The sequence below is a fragment of the Mustela lutreola genome, chromosome 4, assembly GCF_030435805.1.
Source record: "Mustela lutreola isolate mMusLut2 chromosome 4, mMusLut2.pri, whole genome shotgun sequence".
In the NCBI taxonomy this organism is placed as follows: Eukaryota; Metazoa; Chordata; class Mammalia; order Carnivora; family Mustelidae; genus Mustela; species Mustela lutreola.
Window position 1 is genome coordinate 201,712,657 of NC_081293.1, and position 24,541 is coordinate 201,737,197.

The 24,541-nt window shown below is 58.8% G+C and overlaps 1 protein-coding gene across 3 annotated transcripts in view; it reads right to left on the reverse strand.

Annotated features, from left to right (window-relative positions):
* Positions 1–24,541, reverse strand: part of PTPRN2 (protein tyrosine phosphatase receptor type N2) — a 688,130-nt gene that overhangs the window by 369,087 nt on the left and 294,502 nt on the right. For 2 of the 3 annotated variants that reach the window (XM_059172404.1, XM_059172403.1), the window contains exon 10: positions 8,667–8,753. The exons of the other annotated variant lie outside the window; for it this stretch is intronic. In XM_059172404.1, coding sequence (XP_059028387.1) covers positions 8,667–8,753 — 87 coding nt within the window. The remainder of the gene's footprint in view (positions 1–8,666; positions 8,754–24,541) is intronic. 3 annotated transcript variants of the gene reach the window in all.

The window sequence follows — 24,541 nt, forward strand, 5'->3', positions numbered from 1 at the left end:
AAACCACACACCATCATTGGGGGTCGATTCCCTATTGGGCCAGAAATAATACAAAAAGAGGCTACCCTGAGACCTTGCAGCAAACCGTATGTGTGCCCACAGATGGACGGGGTGTCTCAGCACCACTGTTCCAGCCGGGTCGTCTCCGTTTTAAAGACAAGTCCAAGCGGTCCTGGGCCCCGTAAAATGTTTCTACTTGGCAATTACTATTAGTTCCATCTGATTCTAGGTGATGTCGGTGTATTTATAAAGTAACAAGCGCGTATGTGCTCATGACATATGTGATAATCACTCACTCTACTGACGATTCCTCGTTCCTTTTCAGTCCCAGGACAGGCTAACAGAGAACAAAGGGAACTTCTCGCATTTATGCCGACATCTTGCTGGTTTGCTGGACTCTCCCCACCCATCACCTGCAGCTGGCGGAACGCAGCCCCACGGTCCCTAACCTGCTGGGGACGAGATGTCTGCCCACGTCCCTCGAGAAAGTCGTTCCGCCTCCGTGACATCGGGGAGGGACAGACGAGGCGGTGACACTGTCACGTGACTCAAGGCGACCTTCTGCTCGGTAACTGCCCTCGCCTGGCTCTCTAATTCCACCCGTTACAAGACAGGGAACTCTGCCCGCTCAGCCCGGCCCCGCGGGAAGGATGAGGAAGGAAGAGACTCCGTCATTAGATCCTGTCTCTCTTATCATCTAGCACCGGGCCCAAAGCACAGAACAGGAAAAGTCCAGTCAACGGACCATGCCGCTTGGCCAACATGATCTGGGTGGCATCTCTCCTGCTTCCTAAGAGATCACACAAGACACAGGAGTGCGTCTATGGGGCCAGCCCGGACAGCCCGCAGAGAAAACAGCAGACACGACTGTGATTCTCTGTATAAACCCCGGCCAAGCAGCCCGTTGTCCTTAAACAGATACAAGCCTCAGGGACTAGATCTCTCGACTCTGGGGGATAATAAGATCACAAAGTGGGGACCTGGGTGGCTCAGTCGTTGTGTGTCTGCCTTCGGCTCAGGTCAGGATCCCAGAGTCCTGGATCGAGTCCCGCGTCGGGCTCCCTGCTCTCTGGGGAGCCTGCTTCCCCCTCGCCCTAGGCTCCCCTGCCCCGGCTTGTGCTCTCCTGCTCTCTCTGTCGCTGTCTCTCTCTCTCTAATAAAATCTTTTTTTTTTTAAAAAAAGCAAGCACATTTGGCAGCAACAGACAGCTGTAAAGTTAGTGTTGGGGCTTTTACAACTAACACAGACGTGAACACTGCACTTTCAAATGACTCACGCTCCCGAGAGTTGTTTAGAAAGTTAAAATAAAATACTTCTGATAGAATATTTAATCAAATGTTTTCTACTAGCACGGGCTTGTCTGGGCTTAACGCGGTGACCTGCGCTCTGTCTCTTTGATCCTGGATCGGGGTAAAACCCGCACCACGGAAGGACAGAGTGGAGGATGGGGGACGCAGAGACGATGCGTCATAGACAATGGACGACATACAGGTGACGGGGGTCGTACAGAAAGAGCCTGTGTCAATGCAAACACTAAGACTTTTTCTCAAAATCCTAACTACGGGGGCACCTGGGTGGCTCAGTGGGTTAAGCCTCTGCCTTCGGCTCAGGTCATGATCTCAGGGTCCTGGGATCGAGCCCCACATCGGGCTCTCTGCTCTGCAGGTAGCCTGCTTCCTCCTCTCTCTCTGCCTGCCTCTGCCTACTTGTGATCTCTGTCAGATAAATAAAGAAAAAATCTTTAAAAAAAAAAAAAATGAAAATCCTAACTACGGCTTAAGCATCTTTCTACATTAACTTTTCTCACCTATGGGCTATGCATTTGGTGAACTGCTCGTTCTGTACTTTACTCATTATTAATTAAAAAAAAACTAAAATGCTAATAATGGGCCCAAAGTTGCCCAACAAAATCCACTGTTCTGGAGACTTGCTGTGTCTGAACACGCTGAGGCCAGGTGAGAGCAAGACTTTTTTCTTCGCTTTTGAAGCTGACCGCCCAGCTGGCCCCTGGCTGAGGCACTGGACAGACACCCGCGTGCCCCGGCCGGCCCCAGGAGCGCAGACGCAGACGGCGAGCTAGCGCAGAGCTGAACGCCACAGCTGCTCCTCTGGCAGTGCCTGCCTTCCACAGATGGATAGGAGAGACCCGCGGAGTTTTAAGGACCAGCCCCAGAGGTCCAGCTTTGATAAGGAGGCCGCGACTGGAAAAGGGACCCCGGGGCGTTCCAGGACAGCATGCAGAGCGCCACCGACAAGCAGGCCACCCGCAGGCTGCTTCCATCGGCGTCCCCGCCCGGCCACGGGGCCCGGACCACATGTGCATGCCGTCTTTCCCGAGAATGGCGACCCCCGCCCCCCGTTTCTGAGGACCCCCGGCTCCCTGCTGGCCGTCTTCCTAAGCTGCCCCTCACCCTGGGACACGTGCAGTTCGGTAATGGACTCAGCCAAGCCGCCACGAGAACGCCGCAGGGAAGCGAGTCTAGTCCGGGTGCTACAGAAGCACCTCTGCGTGCCCCATCCCGTCTGTGTCAAATCACCAAATCCTAGAACTCCGTGAAACAGCAAAATCACACACACGCGCCTTCCTAAGGCTTACTTTCCATTACTACGTTTTCTGCAAACGTATATTCCTGCCTCCCAAGCGTCAGGCCGCAACGTTCCACAATACCTGATCGGAGGCGGCCGAGGAGAAGGACCGAGAGGAGGCGTCACTTCACTTCTGGGTGAGAACACAGAGGCTTGCCGAGCTGGTGAGGTAGCAGAAGCCTTCACCGAGACACAACATAGACGATGCGCCTCTTTTTTTTTTTTTCTTTTTAAGATTTTATTTATTTATCTGACAGAGAAACACAGCGAGAGAGGGAACACAAGTGGAGCAGAGAGAGAGACAGAGATGCAGGCTCCCCGTGGAGCAGAGAGCCCGATGCGGGGCTCGATCCCAGGACCCTGAGATCATGACCTGAGCCAAAGGCAGAGGATTAACCCTGTGAGCCACCCAGGTGCCCCGATGCTCTCTTTTCGTAAAGGGCTGGGCAACTACTCTACTGTACGGATCGTCTCTTTCTTGCGGTTACCACGTGGCCATGTGCCGTTCGGGAATTCCTCTCTCGTTAGGGGATGCCTTCCTCCTCTTCCATGGAGCATTTGGAAGAAAACCGGTGATTCCGTATTTATGTCTTGACTTTGCACGTTTAAAGCATCTGCTAGTGAAGAGCTCCCGTGACAACTTACTGTTTTCCATTTGGAACCAAGAGATGATGTGTTTGGTCACAGGAGGCCTGTGCCCCACCAGCAGGGATGCCCGGGGTGCAGACGGGGCCATGGGGACCACCGTAGGGACCAGAGCTGCCCGGAGGGACCACCGGAGGCGCATCCGCCGCTGCAGCCGGCCTCCCACAGGGCTGAAGGACTCCGGAACGCAACAGTGGAATGACTGAGTTGCTGGTGACAAACAGAGAAACAAAGCAGCCCCTGGAATTCTGGACGAAGGCTCCGTTCTGAAGCCTCAGAGAACCAGGCCGACGGCTTTTCAGTGCCTGGAGTGCTGACAGGAGCCTCCCGGCTGAGTTTCCCGCCGGTTGCGCTCCAGCCTGGCCCTTAGTCTCCTGACGCAAAGGCTCACTCCGTTTGGTTTCTCTGGACATCACAGCACCGCGTGTCATAGCCCACAACGAGCCACCACGACACATGGGGGCTGGTTTCCACGGCACCCTCTGTTGTGGCCACGTTATTCGTCCCCTGCCCTTCCTTACGGATTGTAGTGCCCACGTGCGAGGGGGGACGTCCTCCCTCCGGGGCTCCCAGCTTTCTCGTAGGGACGGCTCCTGGGTGAGGTGTCCCGGCTTGTCTACACCACAGTCCCGCGGACGTGAGCGCACGCAGCCTCTGACGCAGAGAGTGTCTGGAGAGTGAAATGAGCCTTGCTCGGCTCTCCTGGGAGGATCAGGATGGCGCTGAGCAGAGACCGGCGGTCTTCACGGGCGAGAGATACGACGTGTGCTTCCCCACCCGTGCAGTTTTAGTTCAGTGTGACTTCATTCACGTGTTTAGGTATTTCTTACTTTACATAACATTTTAGTATTTTCATAGCATATCACGTAGGGACCCCACGGAGAGCTGAGTAGTTGCACACTTAGCACTGGGCGCCTGCAAGGTCTCTGGCACTGGTACCGGACGCCCACCGGAGCGTGCACAGGTGAGGCGAGGCGAGCTTCAGCAGTCTGCCCGACGTTGAGGGTCTCGAAAAGGCACCACAAACCCAAGCCATGTGGATCGATTCGCTCACTCCCTCACCCACCCCGCCATTGAGCACACACCAGGCTCTGGCCACATGCCTGACACCGTCCTAGGCACTAAGACACATCACGGGGAAAGAAGCCTGAGCTCTGCCGCCAAGGAGGGCGTCGTCTCCTGGGAGAGAGGAAGGCGCTGCTCTTCCCGATCAAAGAATCAGTACAGGAACCAGACTCTCCAACGAAGCCCTAAATACAGAGGCGTCCAGTCCAACACGCAGTCCTACAGTCTCCCCAACGCCCGGCACTCACAGGGTCCATGCAAGCCTGGGCAGAGGAACCGAGTGCATCACTCTTGACTGTGAACTGACCTGTGGTTCGGTGCTAGAGCAGATTAGCGACAACAGAAGTAACGGCCTCGCGGTACAGGCTGGCCGGGCTGGATGCGGACACGGTGCACAGGCAACGGAGCTTCACGGAGAGCCCCTCAGCCTTGGGGCCAGTTACGCAATGTGTGGGGCCTCCTCAGAGCAGGATCCCGCGGCACAGCCCACAGCACTCCCGACCACCCACATTTTACAGGTGGGGAGACTGAAGCCGAGAAAGGCTTTATTTTCACTCTGCCCATAAGCTCTGACGCCATTTCTCAGTAGGGAGGGGCCAAGCCGGTACTTGAAGGATGAATCTCTTCACCCACCACACAGGGACTTGCCCGAATGAGAAAGGGCCGTCTGCCACCCACGCAGAAATGCCCCTCGCTAGCACACCCCCAGCGTGCCCCCTGCGGGCTCCTCGTCCGTCTGAATGCAGGGCTGGGGCCGTCGTCACATGGCGATGTCTCCCTGAAGGCACCGTTCACTGTATCCAGCCACCCCGGGGGAGCCGGCAACCTGGCAGCTGTACCCAGGCCACGGCCAGTGCTTCCGCCCCGGGAGAGCCGGCAACCTGGCAGCTGTACCCAGGCCACGGCCAGTGCTTCCGCCCCGGGGGAGCCGGCAACCTGGCAGCTGTACCCAGGCCACGGCCAGTGCTTCCGCCCCGGGGGAGCCGGCAACCTGGCAGCTGTACCCAGGCCCCGGCCAGTGCTTCCGCCCCGGGGGAGCCGGCAACCTGGCAGCTGTACCCAGGCCCCGGCCAGTGCTTCCGCCCCGGGAGAGCCGGCAACCTGGCAGCTGTACCCAGGCCACAGGAGGACGGGGCCCCTTCCTGCTCCGTCCTTCAGGGAGGCATCCTGGGCCCAGGTGCAGCAACGGGACGGCATCCGCCTGTGAACCCCAGAGCTCGTGGGCCGAGGACACCCAGGCTGGGGTACAGTCACCATCTCCCGGGCCCTCACAGGCTCCGGGTCTCACTGTGGAGGGCTCCTGGCTGAGTCATGCCGTATGTCCCCAGCACAGTGTCTGTCACCACTGATCTGCAACCTCCTGGCACGTTCCCCAGATCATCCACAGCTTGTCATGACCAGGTTCCGACCCTGTGTCCCTCTTCAACCTCCTCTTTCCTGTCCTCGTGAATCAGAGAGACAGGACAGGAGCCAAATAACCACAGTTCCGCCCTAGGAAACAGAAACTCCCATGGACTCTTCCACTGTGAAGGGAGGGGCGGGGGTGGGCGGGGGTGTGGGGCGTGGGAAGGGGGCCGACATGGGCGTCCCATCCCTGGGACTCAAGCACTGTCTGGGCTGGGCACCACCACCCCGGGCCCCGGCACGAAAACCCTAAAGGGATGTGTCTGGGCTGCGAGTTCCCACCACCGCACCTTCAGCACCCGTTTCGAAAATCAAGAACGCTGTGTTTTCATCAATTCCGTGAATCACACAGATGGGAAACTAAACTGCCTCTTGCATCAGGAGAAGGCGGCGAGATTGATCACAGAACGAGGCTGTCCTCCCGCGGCGTCCTCGGGGCTGAGCGAAAGCCTCCACCGCAGCCCTCGGGAGCAGCGTGGACACCGGCCCCCACCGGACCACGGTCCCCGCAGCACCGCGCCCCTGATGGCCCCGGAGGGAGCTGCCTGCACCTCCGTCAGTGCTGCTGTGAACAGCCGTGATTAGATTACAAAGCCCTCACCAGGCTGCGGTGTGTCTGCTGCCGTAATTCATCAGCATGCTAATGCTGTTTTAATGGTCTCTAATGATGTAATAAGAAATAATGGAATTTACTCGACAGCTACATAACCATTAACAAAACATATTAAGTACAAAATTTCTGGCAGCTCCGGCCTGTGCGGCCGCCTCCCTCCTCTCTTCCAACAGTGCGCAACCCTGAGAACGTGCTCCTAGGTGCCAGGAGCTGCTCCCCAGCCGCCCCCTGCTGCGGCCTCCACTGCCCATGTCTGTCAGTCCGGCGCGTGCCTGAGCTCAGCATCATGCTGGGCCCTGGGAGCGACAGCGAGTGCACCCGTGTACACCACAGCACACGCAGCACACGCTCCGGCACACGTGCAGTAACCAAGGACCCCAACGTGTGGGGCCGACACTAACTGTGGCACCGGGAGGACCAGCCTTAGACTGGAAGCAGGAGCCATACTCAGAGTAGGGGAGACTGGGGACACCTCCGGCCGGGCACCGCAGCCAGGAGGACCCTCTGGAGTGCTGGGCCCCAAGGAGTGCTACGGGAGGACCAGCCTCTTGCCGGCTTCAAGACACGGTGGCGGTGTCACGTTTGGCTCCACGGGACATTGGAAGCCCCCAGTTTTCTGACCAGGGAAGAAACTGTGGCAAAAGTCATTCACAAAAGCTTTGGTATGGCCACAGCTCAGCCAGAAAGTGCTCCCTGGAAACCCCTGTGCCCTAGTTATCCTCAGATACTACAGGCTCCCCTCCCGCTGGACACCTCCCACCAGATGTCCCCCACTGGACACCTCCTTCACTGGACACCCCTCCCCCACCAGATGTCCCCCAACTGGACACCCTCCCCAGAAGAGGACCCACCCCAGACCAAAAGCCCCTGCAGTCCTGAGATCCCCACCCCCAGCCCGCACCAGAAGCCCCTCAGTCCCAAAGCTTGTCACGCCTCACGCTGGCCTCTGGCCCTCCTGCCGGGGCCCTGAGACTCTGTTAGGGGCCTGTGAGCCTGGTTGAGGCTGTGGAGAAAGGGAGGTGCCAGGAGGGCAGCACAGGAAGGGCACGGCAGAGGACCAGCCAGACATGCGTGTTGACCTTGGACACTCAGCTCACGTTCTCTCTGGGCAACACCTTCCTTCGGCAGGAAGGACACACTCTCGCTGCTAGAAAAGCTGTGGCCAGGTGCTCGGCGGTCACCTGCCATGTGGACGGCTCAGTCCCACTGCGTTTGGCAGGCTGGTCTGCGGGGCCTGCCCCGGGGGGGGGGGGGGGGGGGGGCTTCCGGCCTGGCCCAAGAACGGCTGCCCTCCTTGGTAGCGGGCTCCGGGTCACAGCCATGTGAGCCACCTCCGGCCGGAAGGCGCCACGGCTGCTGCTGACGCTCCCAGCCCCCGAGCTCCCACCTGTCCTGAGGACGGCCCTCTTCCCAGACCGCGCTCTCTCGGCAGCTGGGGCCCAGCCCGTGAGGCACACACACCTCCACTCCCGACCAGCAAGCACGGGCGGGGGCCCCAGTCTCCCCCCTGGCGGGGACCTCTGCCTTCTGCCTGGTGCACACTCACCAGAGCTCAAAGGGAAATCATGAACACGCAATAAACATAGGCTGCAGTGGGGCCAGGCCCAGTTTCTCCTCGAAGCCGGTCCGTGGGGTTTCTCTGCTGTCTGATGCTCTCGATAAGGGGCCTGAGCTGTGGTGACGTTCTCCAAAGACTCAGTCCACCCCGGCCACACCTGCAGCACCTCCCGGAAATGCAAAGTCTTATTACTTCCAGTCACTCCGGGATGCTCTCGCCTCTAGTGAAGGAAGGGGGACTCGTTCAGCCACTGTCCCCGCAGTGATGTGTCCGCGGCACGAGCCGCTGAGTCTCAGGGGCCAGATCCAGCGTCTCCTGCTTGTGGGCGGAGGGGTGAGGACCGCCTCGCCGTGGCTGCGGGGGGGGGGGGGGGTCGTCACGTTGGCGCAGGCCCTGGGCTGGGTGCCTGACGTGAGCGTGGCAGGGGCCTTGGGGTCACCAGTGAGGGAAGCGCTGACTTCTCACGGACCCGCGCCGTCCCCGGGCTCGCGCTCGTCTGCGGCAGGTGGGGCCCCGGCACCAGAAGGTTCTGGAGTGCACAGGGCTGAGCGCCGCGGCCGCAGCGGGCCCCGTCCTTCCAGGAGATCAGGGTTCTTACAGTTCCACCCCGTTTCATCCGCACGTCCACACCGCCCCAAGCCCACCCGGAATTCTCCCGTTCCCTCCTGAATGGTTTCTCTGATCTAATTAACGAGAACCCCAGGCACACAGTTCTGTTCCTCGCAGACCAATTTATGACATGGAACCTGATGTGAGCAGAGACGCCGACCCCGAGACCCCGCACCGGCACTCACGCGATCTCCGCGAAGACACTCATCGGCACCTCCAGGAGACGCGCGACGCTCTCCATCAGCTCCTTCCCCTTCTCTGGACTCAGGGGGCTGTTGAGGAGAGTGGGGGTGGGGGCAGCGTTACCAAATGGAACTCATCAACACTTGAGAAGCCGCGCGTCCCCCCGCGCCCCCCCACGGCGCCTGTGGCATTCCTGTCACATAGTGACCAGGCTCCCGGGGCAGCGGGGATCAGGTGCTTCTTCGGGCATGATGAATCACCTGAATTTCCCAGCAATGAGACAAACAATACGGTGCAAATGGAATTGTTAGAAGCATAATGGGCCCGTGATGCAGCGACGGCTCGGCTCAGCCTTCAATAAAAAACAGAATAAGGAGGTGGGCGGGGAGGGCCGCGGGGGGTGGAGATGGGGACCGAGGGGAAGCAGATGCTGACTATCGAGCTTCAGGATGGGCGTCGAATGCACAAAGGGAAAGGGTTTTTAAATGGGTTTGTTTCTAAAATGAGTGCCGTCCGGGTGAGAGAGGTGAGCGGGACACGTCAGAAGGTCAGCGCGGAGCCCAGATCTGCAGCAACCCCCTGGGAGGGCCGCGGTGCTCAGGAGCGACGAGCCCGAGGCCCGCGGGGGGGACGGCCCCACAGTCTCTGTGCAGACCCGAGTTCCAGGGACAAGTCTCAAGTCGCAGCACACGGCTGTGTACACCATACCTCCCTTTTCGGGGAACATTCCGGTTTGTCGTCATAGACAACCTGGCGCGGCCGCCACCGTCCTCCCAGCGGGCCTCCCGCTCTCGGCCGGCGTGCGAGGGGACGAGCTCGGTGCAGCCGCAAACCGGGCCTCCCTGGGCCTGCGCGCCAGCCGTACCCGGGCAGCAAAGCCACATGTGGCTGTGGATTTAACCGGGTCGCCCAAGCGCCACGTGTTTAAGACTCAGAATGTGAGCTCATGGGCAGAGAGGCCTCTGTGGACCATCATGCTACGATGAGATCATGAGGGAGATGAGATCCTAATCCAGTGTCGCGGAGTCCTCAGAGGAGGACACGCACGGCGTGAGTTGGGAAGGGTCCAGGGTCACTGCGGCTCCAAGAACCACTGGGGTACAGGGTGCGAGGAGCCGACCAGGCGGGGCCTGTGGGCTTGGGAGAAGTGACGGGTGTGTGATGGCCCCAGGAGGTGCTCCGGGAGCCTACGAGACAGAGATGCCACAGGAAGGAAAAGTCGGGACTTCTCCTGTGGACACACCCTAACGGACGGAGCCCGCCAGAGCACCTGAGCTGGGAGGAGCTGGGGGGCGGCCGCAGGGGACGGCCGCAGTAGGAGTCCCTGGGACAGAGCCCTCAAGGAGGAGCCGAGGGCCCTTGGGGGCCCCAGGAAGAGACGGAGACATGGGCTGGGGTCGGGAGCTGCTGGCCTGCCCTGCCACCCTCCGGTGGGGAGGGACACTCCCCACAGCGGGACGGACACTCCCGTCCTCCAAGGAGAGGCTGGTAATGAGCCCCAGCACCAAGCCACCCCCACCGCCTTCTCTCAATGGGGACAGGACCGGACTTCTGCCTGGGGACGCTGGTTTCTGCAGGAGGCTATTTACCTGCAGCCCGACCTGCTCCCCACACCCCATGGGCTTGTTCTAGATCTCCTGCCAACCCGCGGGGTGCTGTTCTGCCCTAAGTGAGAAAGGAGAGACCCGATGCAGGTCTGTGATCAGAGCCTCTGCCCCTCCATCCACTTCCCAGGAAAGAGCAGGATCCCCAGGGTCAGGACCCTTCCAAGAAGGACAGACAAGTCCTCCAAGCCTCCTAACACAGGGGCTTTCCACATCACATTGGAACATGAGAGGATACTTTCAGGTGAGCATGGGCACGTGGTGTGGAAGTATACCCTTTGACCATGTCTTCTGACCCAACTTAGAAACCCTCTGGCCATCATGCAGAGTTCACACTCATGGGCCCAGGAGGTCAGACACCGACAGGGGAAGGGGTCCACCCGGAACATTTGTGTCTTCATCATTTCTCCCTGCCTGTCCACTCAGAACTGCAGGCTGCAGCCCGCCCTTCCTCGGCTGGCCCAGAGCCCCAAGGAAGCCTACATGCAAACAAAGTCTGTGGGGACCTTGAGCCACACTGGGGAGAGGCCACGGTGGGGTGTGCAGACTCAGGAACAGGAAGGCAGTGATGCCAGAAAGGTGTGTTCCTGACACGTCAGATCTGGAGAGAGAACCAGAGCCGCAGCAAGCCCTGGTCTGTGACGTGGGCCCCAGCCTCACGGCAGTGCTTGGAGGCTGCTGGCGAGGCCCTCGTGGCACAGCTCTGGTGCCCCTGCTCACCGTGACTCCCGGAGGGCCAATGCTCCAGGAGCCAGGCTCCCCTAGACCCAGTGCAGGGCGGGTGGACCACCAGCGTCTGCAGAAGCGAATGATGAGCTGTGATGAGGCCTACAGCGTACCAGAGCCGCCCTGACGTACGGAGCCCACATACCCCGGGCCAGACCCCAGCCTCCTTGGGCCAGCGGAGCCCGTCGCCTGTGCCCACCGACCGCCACGGCACCCACTCGGTGCCTCCCTACCGACCTCCCAGGCCAGGCCGATGAATGCGGCCCCGTGAGGCCCCGACGTGGGAGCCCGGCCGCCCCCGCCAGCGCCAACAGCATCCAGGCGGCAGGCTCCCGGCGCGTGGGGTCTGGGCTGCATTCCCGGCACGACACCTCCCTGCGCTTGGACACGAGTCAGTGTGATGCAGGGTTGGCGGCACAAATGTGCGAAAACACAGGAAAATTTCAAAACGTCAAACGCTGGAAATCACTGGAATGTACATTACCGAAGGAGCCCCACCTGGCTGACAAGAGACGCCGTGTAAATCAAGGGAGTGGGTACAAAAGCCTCGAAACCTAACCGGCTCTCCAGCCCCGACTCCGTGCGACTACCAGCCTGAGTCCCGCCGTCGGCAGCACCTCTCCGGCCGGGGCTGCCGGGGCACCTGCTCTGGGCTCCTCCCCAAGCCCTCAAGAACACGCCGTCTTCACCCCTCTCTCAAGGGAGGGGCCAGCTGTGCGCCGTTCACTGGCTTCTCAAGGCCGTCTTCCGTGTGAGTTCATGATCAAGAAACACTCTCTTGCCCTTGAACCAGGAGGACCTGCTGCCTTTCTTTCCCGCCCATTCCCACCGCCTATTCCCCAAGAAGGGGCCTATTTCGCACCCAGGCTGCAGCCTGCCGTGGGCGCCGGGGAGGGCAGGGGCCCGAGAGGCAGCGTCGAGGGAAGGCCCACAGGTGCTGCCTTGGTGAGCGCCCGAGAGCGAACAGGGCCTGAGGTGCTGCATTTGGGGTGCCACCCCCCAGTCACCAACAGAGATGCGTGAGGCCGTGCTCGGGTCACTCACGGGAGCCGGGGGGACCCCACAGCGAGAGCCCAGAGCCGGAGTGGCTCAGCCCACGCAGACGACGAGCGGGTACACCCGGTCTCTCCAAGGTGGGACCAAGGAAGCCACCTCCTCCCCGTCGGAGGACTCGTGGGGTGAATATGACTCACAGAGCCACAGACGCAGACCAGAAGAACCCCAGGGAGCGGGACAGAGCGTGCACGTCTAACCCACCAGACAGTAGCCCCCCCGGAGGGGAAGCCAAGAGCCACTGGGCTGCTTTCCCGTGAGGAGAGGAGCTGGCAGCGTCCACCCGGGGCTGAGCAAGCAAACACGCCTGATGGAGCAGCTCAAGGGGCCGCCCGGAGAGAGCCTGTCCTTGCGTGGGGGTCCCAGGGCACTGGGCAGACACTCTGGAAATGCACTTGGGTCCTGACCCCGGCAACAGGTGACTGCCTGCACTCCACTTACCCCGTTCCCACCCCGGCCTTGAACGTCTCCGTGTGACCCCAGAGCGTCCCTGCAAATCCTCGGGACGGAAGTGAAGCAAGACCCCTTTCCACATCTGAGCACGGTCAGACCACCAGGCCTCAACGCTGCACCCCGCTCCCTCCGAAATTAGATCAGGTGATAGGAGTGCACGCGTGTGGCCGGGAGAGGGGCTTCATTTCAAGGGTGGCTGCAGCCCCGCAGCCCAGAGTGCAGTGACGGTTGAATCCAGGAAAATGGGCCACCAGGTGACAGCACTTGGAGAGGAGGAGACAGGAAGTTCGGTCTGAAGCACCTGCCGTGACAGTGGCGCCCGTGGCCCCGCCAGCTCGCCATCCTGCTCCCTCATGACATGCCGCCCACGTGAGGGTCGGCAGGCCAGGCTGGATGGTCGGAGCCTGTCGTCACTCAGGACCTGCTTGGCCTGCAAATGTGTCTGTGTCCTGCGAGGACGCTGCCAGTGGGAGACGCGCAGGGACCTCCTGCGACCGTGGGGCCACGACACTGACGGCCTGCTTCCCAAGCCTGTGCTCCGGAAGAGACTCGGGAGCCGGAGTCCTGGAGGTGCCCGCACGTGGCCTGGGAGAGGAGACTCCGGGGACACCGAGGGCTGCCCGGGTCTGCACACGCACCACCCACTCCGGCGTGCACACACCCGCGTGTGCTCGGGGGAAGAGAGCAGGCACACATTCCCGCGCGGACAAGCACTGAGAGGAGCACAGGCCCAGGAACCCGTGATGGCTGTGGCGGTGACATGCGCTCCTGGACCGACACTATGGGGCCCTGCCTGCGCCGTGACGCCCCCTCCTCCCAGGGACCCTCGGCTCCAGCCGGCCCAGCCACCCCCGTTCTACACCCCACAGCCATGATGCCAGGAAGCACTTCCTCCCGTCGTGCGGACCACAGGCCGGGCCTCACCCATTCTCACCAGCTGGCCCGTGAGGCTCCCTCCTTTTCCTAAAACTCCCTGTGCTTTGAGGCAGAAGCCCTCAGGCCACCCCCTGTTACAGAAGGTCTCTTAACTACTTCACAGGTTTTAACCCAATTCCAGGCTCCACGGCAGACTCAGCGACGGCGCAAACACGTCTTCCCCTTGGTACCTGCAGAGCCCACTGCCCCGCGCTGAACATAAACCAGCTTCCCAACCATGTCTGCTTCCAGATTCCAAGATCCTGTGCTTGAGCCTGTTTTAGACCAAAGGGTGACCTCGGGGCTTTCTCGTTAGTCCCAGCCCCACCTGAGCCTCTGGAGTGTCGACTGACCCTGCATTCGTTCAGCCTGTAACGCGCACCATTAACACTTGTATCCGTAATGACATTATTTATAACGGCCTTAAGATAACGATGGAATCCCCAGAATATGTGTGTGACCCCGCCTGCCCTCGCAAGGAGAGCCCTGACCACACCAGCCGCCTGGCGAGCCCCCTAGCCCGTCCCGCGGCCACCACAGCTGGCTGTCCGGGCGGCAGCGTGAAGCGGAGGTGCCTCCCGACAGCAGCAGGTCCGGTCAGCAGTCAGACTGGTAAGACGGTACCGATCGTGCTCAAAATGAGCGCGCAGCCATTTCTATCTCATTCTACAACACATGGCCATCATCTGTCATTTCATGGTCTGAACTTCCTCAGAGAGCCGTTGGAGTTAATCTCAAAAATCAATGGACGGATATGGCACATGCAATTGCATCTGTGGGGCTGTGACAGCTGTCCCCTTGATTGCCTGCACGCCTGGTGCTGCCGTGGCGGGAGGGACACAAGTGTGCCTGTGGCTCGGTCCCACTGCCTGCCTCGACACCTAGTGGCCAAGAGGCTTCGCCAAAGCTCTGGGCCACCTGCTCTCACGCGTTTTCACGCTGAGCCTCGGCAAAATGTGACTCCGTCTGTGGAACCGCTGTGAAGTCAGGGGCCCCTCGGGACCCACTGGAGAAAGTCCAAAGCACTCACACACTCGCTCGGCGGGAAGCTCACAGGACGAGCGACCGTACCCGCTTTCCACAACGTGCAGCTTTCCAAGGCTGCACACAGCCATGCGGGCTTTCACGGTGCCGTGAAGTCCTCATGGGAATGACAGAGATGAAAAGGTAGAAAACCGGTTGTTAGCTGGTGATGGAGCTGTGGAGAGCCACCCCGACCAAGGAGGAGTGGCAATAAGCCACGCATGAGAAATGCTAGGGGCCGCGGAAGCCCTTGAAGTTCCCCCTTGCTCCCTCAGCTCGCCAGGAGCTGAGCCCACACATGACGGCCTCACGGAATGCTCACCACGAATCTGGGAGCAAGGTACTGTCGCGAACCTCATTTTAAAGGACTGGAAACTGAGATTAGAGAAAATATTCAAGCCCCAGGACAAGCCTTCAGTAAGTCCCAAAACCTAAACATTCCTCGTCTGTGAGAGTGTAACGCAGGCTTCCAGGCTTCCAGACTGGGTCGCGGCTGTGTCCTGCCCTGGGTTTTACTCCAACTAAGCGGAGGCGTGTCTGCGCCCACCACCCCTCCAGGGCTCCTGTCGCTTCCTCAGGGGCCTACGTGGTCCTGTCGACCAGACACCCACGACTAGGACACCAGGTTCAAGAGCTGACCATTTGTGATTCTTCGGTTTCATTTTCTGATTTTGGATATTTTGTTATTCATTCAGAAATTCACCAAAAGTCAGGCACTCAGTGATTTACGGATTGCAAAACAGTATCCGTCAAATCTAATACATACTTTTTTGATGAGATATTTCAAACCAATGAATAAAATGAGGTTCTCACGGGATTCCTCAATCATGCTAGCTGTCCCCATATACTGTTTTTTAACAAATAATGACACTTATTCTATTTAAATAATCTTATGAATGAGTCATACTTTCGTTAACCCCAGGGACTCTCCCCAATGCAGAGAAAAGACATTTCTGATGAGGGGAAGGACAGAGGAGCTGCCACGATTCAAATCCCAACTTTGATTCAGAGTCACCTTTCTCTCCTGCATGGAAATACAACCCAGTTTTCTGCAGAACGGGAGAGTGAGCTCATGGTACTTTGTGCAACCAAACTGATTCTTCCGCCTGCCGAGGCCACAGGCTTCTGGAGCCCATGCAAACTCATCTGGAGTTCCCAGCAACCCTGAATTACACTGGCTACTAAAGCTGTTGACAGCCACCAACTTTTCACAGGTAAGAAATCGATGGGTGAAAAACTGCTATATGCCAACAACCCCAAGGTGAGACTATACTTCACACTGGAAGTGTATTTATTTCTCTAAATTTTGGAAAAAATATTTGCCAACAGCTTAATACAAATCTAAGTACACAATGTCTTAGCGTTAGTTTTACGGAAAGTGTATTGACATCAAAAAGATAAAATAAGGAAGACAATACAAAAATGTAAAGCATTCGTACACATTCAAAGTTATCAGCTTGAAACAGGCTGTTCCAAACATATGGTAACATATGGGACCCCACGTAAGCCTAACGGTAACCACCAAGCAAAAACCTATAATGCATACACAAAAGTGAAAGAGAAAGGAAGGTAGGCGCACCACGATGGAAAATCATCACATCACAGAGGAGGAAAGAAAGGGAAAGGAGCAAAGGAATTGCCAAACGGCCAGAAAATGATTTACTAAATGGGAAAATGCAGCCCATACTTACCAGTAACTACTTTAAATATAAATGGACTAAAATCTCCAATCACAAGGCACAGGCGGCTGAATGGATAGGACAAAACCCCAACAAAGCCCAGCTCCATGAAGCCTACCAGAGACTCACTTCAGCACTGAGGACACCAACAGACTTGAAATGAAGTGATGGAGAAAGTCCATAAAAAGGGAAACCAGAGGAGAGCAGGGTAGAAACCTTACGTTAGGCAAAGTAGACTTTAAGCCAAAGATTGTTAATGAGAGAAAAAAATTATTATACAATAATGAAGAAGTCAGTTCATCAAGAAGATACATTTGTAGCTGTTTATGCATCCAACGTCGCAGCCCCTGAATACATAAACAAGTGTCTGAGGGGGACGAGAGGCAGTACGGTAATAGCAGGGACCAGGAGGACCCAACAGGGACGTGAAGGACTTCCCACCCAGCAGCAGCAGGACATAGGTTTTTCTCAAGTGCACGTGGAACATTCTCCAGGATGGACCACATGACAGGCCACATGCAAGTCTTAACCAATATAAGAAGTTTGAGGTCATATCATGCATCTTTTCTGATCACAATGGTATGAAACCAGAAATCAATTACGAGAAGAAAACTGGAACATTCACAGATATATGGAGATTAAATGATATACTCCTGAACAACCAGTGGGTCAAAGAAGAAATAAAAAATACCTGAGACAAGTGAAACTGGCAACGTAACACACCAAAGTGTGTGGGATGCAGAGCAGAGCTCTAAGAGGAAGACTCACGGTGATGGCTGCCCACAGCGAGGAAGAGGAAAGACCTTGATGACCAGTCTGACTTTACAGCTCAAGAAACTAGAAAAAGAGGCATAAATGAAGGCCAAAGTCAGCAGAAGGAAGGAAATAATAAAGATCAGAACAGAAACAGATGAAACAGAGACTGAAATAGAAGACAATAGAAAAGATAAATGAAGCTAAGAACTGGTGTTTTTTGGTTTGTTTTTTTGAAAACATGAATAAAATAAATAAACCTTTGGCTAGGCTTACCAAGGAAAAGAAGAACTCAAATAAATAAAATCGGAAATGAAGTATTTCTGATGTCGCAGAACTACAACAGGTCATAAAAACAGCCACGAGCAATTACACGCTGTCAAACCAACTACCGAGAAGGAAGAGTAAGTTCCTGGAAACACCCACCCACCGAGGATCACACACCACAATCAAGTGGGATTTATCCCAACGCTGCAAGGCCGGTTCCGCATCCGTGGATCGATCCGTGCGCCGCGCCGCATTCACACGGCGCACGATAAGAACCTTGATCACCCCAGCAGAGGCAGGAAAAGCACATGATGAAGCTCAACATCCACTCATGATAAAAAGACCACAGAGTACGCAGAGTGGGAACGGCAGGGCAGCCCACTGGAACTTGTCGGAAGGCCCATGGGTAGAACAGTCCGGAACTGTAGTGACTGTCCAGGCCAGTTCATAGCCCAGATGACATTCTGCAGGTCAGCCTCACAGGGCAGAGACAGCAAGCGGGTAAGAGAGCTGAGGAAATGCCTCAGTGACCGGCACACCTGCTGACCGGTGTCCGTCCCGTCACTGTACACACCTTCCATCAGCCCTCCTCCACTCCACAGCAGAGAGATCTCAGAGAGTGGGACTCCGGCCACACCACTTGTGCCGGCTTGTCCCCTAATGCTGTCCCATGTCTGCTAGGGACAAGGACCCCGATGCTTGCTGGGCCCTGAGGCCTCACCAGCCTCTCCCACGCTGACTGCCCCCAGCTTCCCCCGGCCTTATTTCAGCTTCTCAAATGTCCGTGCTCCTCCTGAGCAAGGCCCCGCGCAAACGCGGTTCTCTTTGGAACGTGATTTCCTTTCCACCCACCAGCCCACTCAGAGCTCGAAGTAACGGCCGCAAAGTTGATCTGAAGCTTACAAGGGACGTCTGCATCACCAGAATCCAGGAGGCTGTGCTGGAGTAGCCTGTGGCCAGCTCTTCTAGTAAGACCTTCTTTTTTTCCATGTCACCGTCCCCAGTATTCCACAGCTGCGCTGTCAGGGCACCACCTTCCCCCATTCTTCCCTTTCCTTCTGCCTTCACTCGTCATCCACAGTTGACTTCTGCGCTGACAGTCTAGCAAGGCTCTTCTTCTCACACGTTTCTCCTTTGTTCTTCCTCCTCCCTGGCATGTAGCGGTGATATTTAAACGGCTTAACTCAGACAGATTTAATTGGAGATCGACTTACAAAGCAGATGACACTCTTCAAAAATCAGTTGCCATGGGCAGGCTCTGGAGGTCCCTGGAGAGCTCTGCTCTGGACTTTTCTCCCGAAGAAGAAAAGCAAAGCTTCCCAACAACTACAGAAGTCCGACACCAAACCGGGCTGGCAGCCACGACGACGGAGATGTATGGACGTGAGGGACACAGAAGGTGAGGAAGCAGACACGTGGGCACAGACGGAGACAGAGAGCGCACGGCAGAAACCAACAGACAGGCGTGAAGGCTGAGCGCGGATCAGGGCAGACACAGGTGCGGACGTGGAGACACGTGCGCATGTCGTGTAGACAGACGTGCGTGGTGAGCGAGCACGTAGCAGGTGAGGTGCACATGCGGGTGCACCAGTGCCGACCCAGCGGTGACACGGCACAGATATGTGAACACTGCTACGACCGACGCAGGCGGACACAGACCCCGGCAGACGAGCAAATGCACCGCAGAGGCACAGGCAGACACGTCGAGGCCGGTGTAGACGCACGGATGCTTATGGAGACAGAGCCTGCACAGACATGGTAGACCGTGTATATGGAGAGGCACGTGTGCATGGGGAGATGCAGGCGTAGACACAGACGTAGAGACGGGCACGGATGGTGACCCCTGGCTGCCCTCAGAGGTCGCTGTGGCCTGCCGAGTCCCACCACTGTCAGAACCTTCTGGGACCCTCGTGCATCTCAGGCGTCCAGGCTGAGCCGCAGAAGCGACCTGCACGGCAAGCGCGCATGGGGCAGGCGGTGTTAGAAGCCCAGGCGCCGGCCTCGGTCCGATGCGCGGGGCTGTTCAACATCCCCGTTTCCTCCCTGCCTGGGCCCCACCAATTTCACCCTCGTCACAACAGAGAGCATCAGATGCAGGCAAGGGGCTCACCACCGTCCGGGACCACAGAAGAGCCCCTCCCTGGCATCATCTCTCCCGGCATCTGCCGACTGGCTGGACGTGGCCACGCCGGCTCGTCAAGGAGGCCCCGGAAGGACGGCAGGACCACACCCCCGCTCTACCACGGTGTCTTCCACGCTGTCCACCACCAGAGTCAGAGATCAGACAAGATGAATCCCAGCCAGTAACAGACATCACAATCCAACCCCTCACTCGAAACCCAACCGAGGAGACAGAAGGGGGCCTGCGGAGTCAGGCATCGAAGGCCGGCAGCCAGCGCTGGGTGTGCCTTGTGTGGGTCCCGAGACGACATCTGCGAACGCAGCCCTGGTGTGCGATGGCGGAGCTGATGCAGGCTCGGCTCCTGGTGCCGCTCGGGTGCTGTGAGAAAGGAGGACCCTTGCATTTCACAACACGGTCCCGAGACAGCGCGGCTTCCGAAAGCAGCAGGAGAGGTGGGAGCAGGTGGGGGGGGGGCAAGGCCGGGCCTGGCCACTACCTTGTACCTGCTGCAAACCAGCCGCTGCCTCGCGGAGAAGATGAGACAGAACAACCAGGGAAGCCCGTTGGACCAGGAACCTGGGGATAAGCCGGCTGTGAGCCCAAGGCCTCGGGGACATGGGGGGCAGGTCCCAGGACAGGGGCCTGGGAGCCAGAAGGACTTCATACCGGTGCTTCCTTCTGGGGGTGACGGTGCCCCCGACACCGATGTGGGAGGAGCCGTGTTGTCAGAACTTCTGAAAACTGCCTGGGAACAACGTTCACTTCAAGCATATCCAGTTTCTTAGAATTTACCAAAAGCCGCTTCGTGGCGCTCCTTCAACTCGCTGATGTCGTGACGGTCCCAGAACCCGTCTCCCTTGCTCTCAGGTCCTGGACGTCCTCTGGCAGCCCTGGAAGTGGGGGGCCCAGGACCCGAGCAGGCCTCCCGTGAGGAGCGTCCATTGCGTGCGGGAGGGGGTGTGACCCTGCGACCTCAGTGGTTTCCCGGAGGCCAGAGAGAAGGCTTAGGAAGGAGGGGCAGGGCTGCACTTTCGAGGGGCCCTGACGCAGCCTGGGGCAGCGGGGGCTCCCCACAGACGGGGAGGAGGAGGAGTTGCCAGTGCGTGTGGGGCAGCACTCCTGAGTGGGATGAACACTCCCGAGGCCGTGACAGCCCCGCGCGTGTGGCAGGAGCCGGAAGGAGCAGGCGGGGCAGGGCACCAGCCTGCGGGGGCAGGGAGAGGGCGAGTCTGCAGAGCCCACAGCTGGGGCCTCCACCCCAAGGACAATGAAACCGCCAGGTCTGCAGAGAAGAGTGAGGTGGCGGAGGAGTCTGCTGGGGTTCCGCATGCGTAACAGACCGGGGAAGAGCGGAGGGGTGCAGGGCCTCCGGCGAGAGAGGTCCCAGCAGCTACCCGCACCGTCGACTGCCACGAGCAGGACGGGGGCAGCCGTGAGGACTGGCCAGGTCGGGAGGGCTCCCAGCTGGAGGAGGTGGGGAAGGTGGTCTGGTCTGGTACGCCCCCGGGCATGAGCCCTGGAGGAGGAAGCGGGGTCCTGGGGCCCCCGGAGACGGCAAAGCCGCCGGCAGAGCTCCAGGCCTCCTTCCCATACCCAAGGTGATGGGCGGCGGGGAGGTGGCCCCGGAGGGCAGGCAGGGCGGCGTCGTGGAGGACCAGACGCCTGGGAGTGCCCTGGGAGAACGGAGTGGCCTCAGGCCACCGCTGCAGCCGCTGGACGGGGAAGGTGGAGCAGCGCCGGGCAGAGCTCCGGGAGGGAGGGCGGGTGGCCAGGAGCTGCCGAGTCTGGGAGGATGGAATTTTGTGGCTCCCAGGAGGAGGCAGTGAGCGCGGAGTCAGGAGGGGACGTTTACAGGAAAAGCCTCGTTCGGGTCATGATGCTCTGAGAGTCTGAGCTCACGGGCTCGGAGACCCACTCGGTTAACGCTGTTTGCGCTCCCTCCGGCCGGAGCAGGGCCTGCGGCTCCGGGAGTCTGGCCGCGCGCCGAGCCGCGTGTCCCTCGTCTGCAAACAATGCGCACGTGAAACTGACCGTGCGCGACTTCCATGGGGACCACACGGGGCGGGTCTGGGATCTTCCTTCTTCGGGGGCCACAGGGCAGGGCCTAGCGAGTACGAGCTGAGGTCCCAGGCAGGGGCGCCCGCAGACCGGCCAGAGCTTGGCGGCGGCTGGGGCCACGGTTCACCATTCCCGTCACGGACAAGCCCCACAGCTCCCAGCTCTGTGGGCAGGACTTCAGATTTGGAAATACGTGGTTTTCCTTCGTCTTCTGGGCCACATGAGCAGTTGTGACTCTTTCCTCACTGGCTGTGGCCCCACACCTGACTCTCAGACGACAAAGAACCCGCACACCGCACGGTGTCTCTTGACCCAAACGGAGGAGATGAGTGGTGACGTCGCAGCGACTTGTCGCATTCAGGAAGACCCCCAGAAGACCACAGCTCCGCTTTCTGACAGGAAGTTCGACCACGTCATCCCAGACATGGTCTGAGAGTCAGCCAGAGTAAACCTGCAGACGCCACGACCACAGACCGCGAGCCCGCTGCGATTCCTTTGCTCCCACAAGGAAGGGAAAACCGGCAATGACTCGGGCCCCGCTCCGGCCCCGCTCCGGCCCCGCGTCCTGTCCGTCTTCCTGGCGACCAGCATGGGCCCCGTGGCCCCGGCGCAGCTCTGAGGGGCTCTGCGGGCAGCCAGGGGTCTGTGTGCAGGTGGGGGAGGATGACGGGACTATCCCTGTGGCTCAGCGGTGACGCTTCCCTCCCAGCACGCTGACCTCCGGGGAACAGCACGTCACTCCTGAGCACGTGGGTTTGTACGTTTTCAAGTTCGTGATGGGAAAAGCAGTCTCCTCGCCCCGGCGGCTCTGAAAGCACCTGGTTCTCGCTTCGGAGACTGACTGGGAGAGACGAGTGTGACAGAAGGGACAATCGTCTGTCCACGCGTGAGGCTTCCCTTTGCTCACGCGCGACCCCCGGGAGCCGGAGCAGCTTCAGAAGACGGACAGCAGAAACTTCTTCCAGACTTGGATTCCCTAAACCCTAACGGCTCGCCAGTGAGGAGACGGCAGGACCACGCCTGCCGTGCGGGACCCTCCCCTTGGCAGCCGTCGGGCTGAGTCCGCATGAGGGCCGTGCCTGGGAGCGGCAGCCACGCTGAGCTGCCCGTGACTTAGGCCGTGAGAGAGGAGACACATCGGTCAGCAGAGACCCGTCTGTGACATCACTGGTGGGCATGTCCCAGGCAAGAGCTTTACGGGAAGAAAACACTGGAGAAAACTCAGGGCCAACCTGTCCGTCTGAGAACACAGAGGCCGCGGGAGGCCCACTCTCTTTGCCGCATGTCCCCCCCGCCCCGGCGAGGTCTCGGTGCCCCAGCCCTGGAAGCTTCTCCCTTGACTCCCATTCCCGGTTTCCACGGCTCCGTTCACAGCTCCCGGGCTGTCACCCCCACCTGCTCTGTCGCAGGGCCACTCTTCCGCTGCCCTTGGGGGAGCCGCCTGAGAGGGGAGTGAGCCTCCCTGCTGCCGCTGGTGTGCAGCATCCCGCCCCCGACAGCCCGGGCCGCGGCCACCTTTGCCCCTCTAGGGCCGAGAACACAGGGCACCAAAGCTTTGGCACAGAAGCTGGCCTTCCAGGGCCTCCGTGTGGGATGGTGGAGCTCTCAACGGCCTACGCACAAGCTGCCCACGGCCCGTGGGGACAGTGGCCTCCCCGTCTCCCACGTCAGCCTGGTAGCCGCTCTTCTGCCCCTTCTCATCATGCACACGTCCTTCCCCAGGAAGACACCCCAAACGCAACAGCGTCCGTTGGAGGCGCCTGGAGAGCCCCGGCTCTTCCGCATTTCTTCGTCAGACGTAAGATGCAGTTTCTCCTTTGCCAAAATGCAAACGGCTCCCTTGGATTCAAATTCCCCTTCCTGGGCTGTCTCTCCTGAACCCAAAACACTTCTAAAATCACCCTTGGGGGACAGGGACGGCCGTCCTGACCTGCTGCCGGCCTCGGAGGGTCCATACGGGGTTGAAAGCGGGAGAGCGTAAACGGAGCCCGAGGCAGCGCCCCGTCCGTCAGCACGAGGCAGATGCGTGCGAAGCTGAGCCCCACGGGGAGGATGTGTGTCAGCGAGCAGACCACACAGGGCACAGGTCCCACTGCTTCCCCTTCTTAGGGGACAAGCAGGGACCCAGATGGTTTTTTTAAAGAATGGCACCAAATTCTTGCCAATAGCTGATCTGCTAAGGCTGCAGCTGAGATCTGGTGAAGACTTGCCCTAGAGAATCCCAAGTTCCCGCGGAATCTGACAGCAGGCTCTCTAAGAGGAAGGAGGCCTCGTCTCGTGGCGACAAAGATAAGAATTCCCGACACGAGGCCCTATCATCTGTATCGTGTAAAATTCATCCAGTTCAGGCAGCAGAAGGAAAGGGGAATGAGCCACAGTAATGATTTTTTTCCTCCGACCCATGCTTGTCGCAGATATTCGAGTCCCAAAGCTCTGGCCCCGGAGAACACTACAGGAAAATAAACTCTGAAGGCGAAGAGAAGTCCGACCCCAACAGGAGCCTCACTTTCTCCCGGGAAGTCAGCGGAAATGCCCGATAGGACAGGCCTCTCCCACAACCTTGTCATTCCCCTCCAAGAGTCACCCCAATGCGGAGGATGTCCCATGGACTGTCCTGCTCTAAAGGCGCCATGCCCTATTGTTCATGGTGATGCAAAGCTGCTACTTGGAAGAGCCTTTCAAACAATGGGAACCCCTTTCCCGGCCCTGTTGTGGGGCACCCACCCCCTGCCTCATGCTGTTGCCGAGACCCCGGACCCCAGAAGGAAGAGCGACAGTGGACCCTCCCCGCACTCTGGGGACGAGCCCTTGTGTGTCGGGGCTGTGCACCGTTGACGTCCTGGTGGCAAGAAAGAAGGCTCCCAGAGCAGCTGTGCAGCAACACACATGTGCAAACGTGCATGTACATGTGTGCACATGCACGCATGGGCACACACGAACATGTGTGTGCACACACATGCACATGAGCACACGTGTGCAGACATGTGCACACGTGCAAACAGAGAGCACGCTTACATGATTCACACAGACACATGAACACATGTGTGCACACGCATACACAGGTGCACACAAGCACCACACAGATGCATGCAGTGTGCATACACGGATACACAGTGCACACACGTGTACATGCATGTATACACATGTGCCACACACAGATGCATGCACACAACACATACGGACACGGGCACACACAGAGGCACACGTGTGCATGCATGACGCAG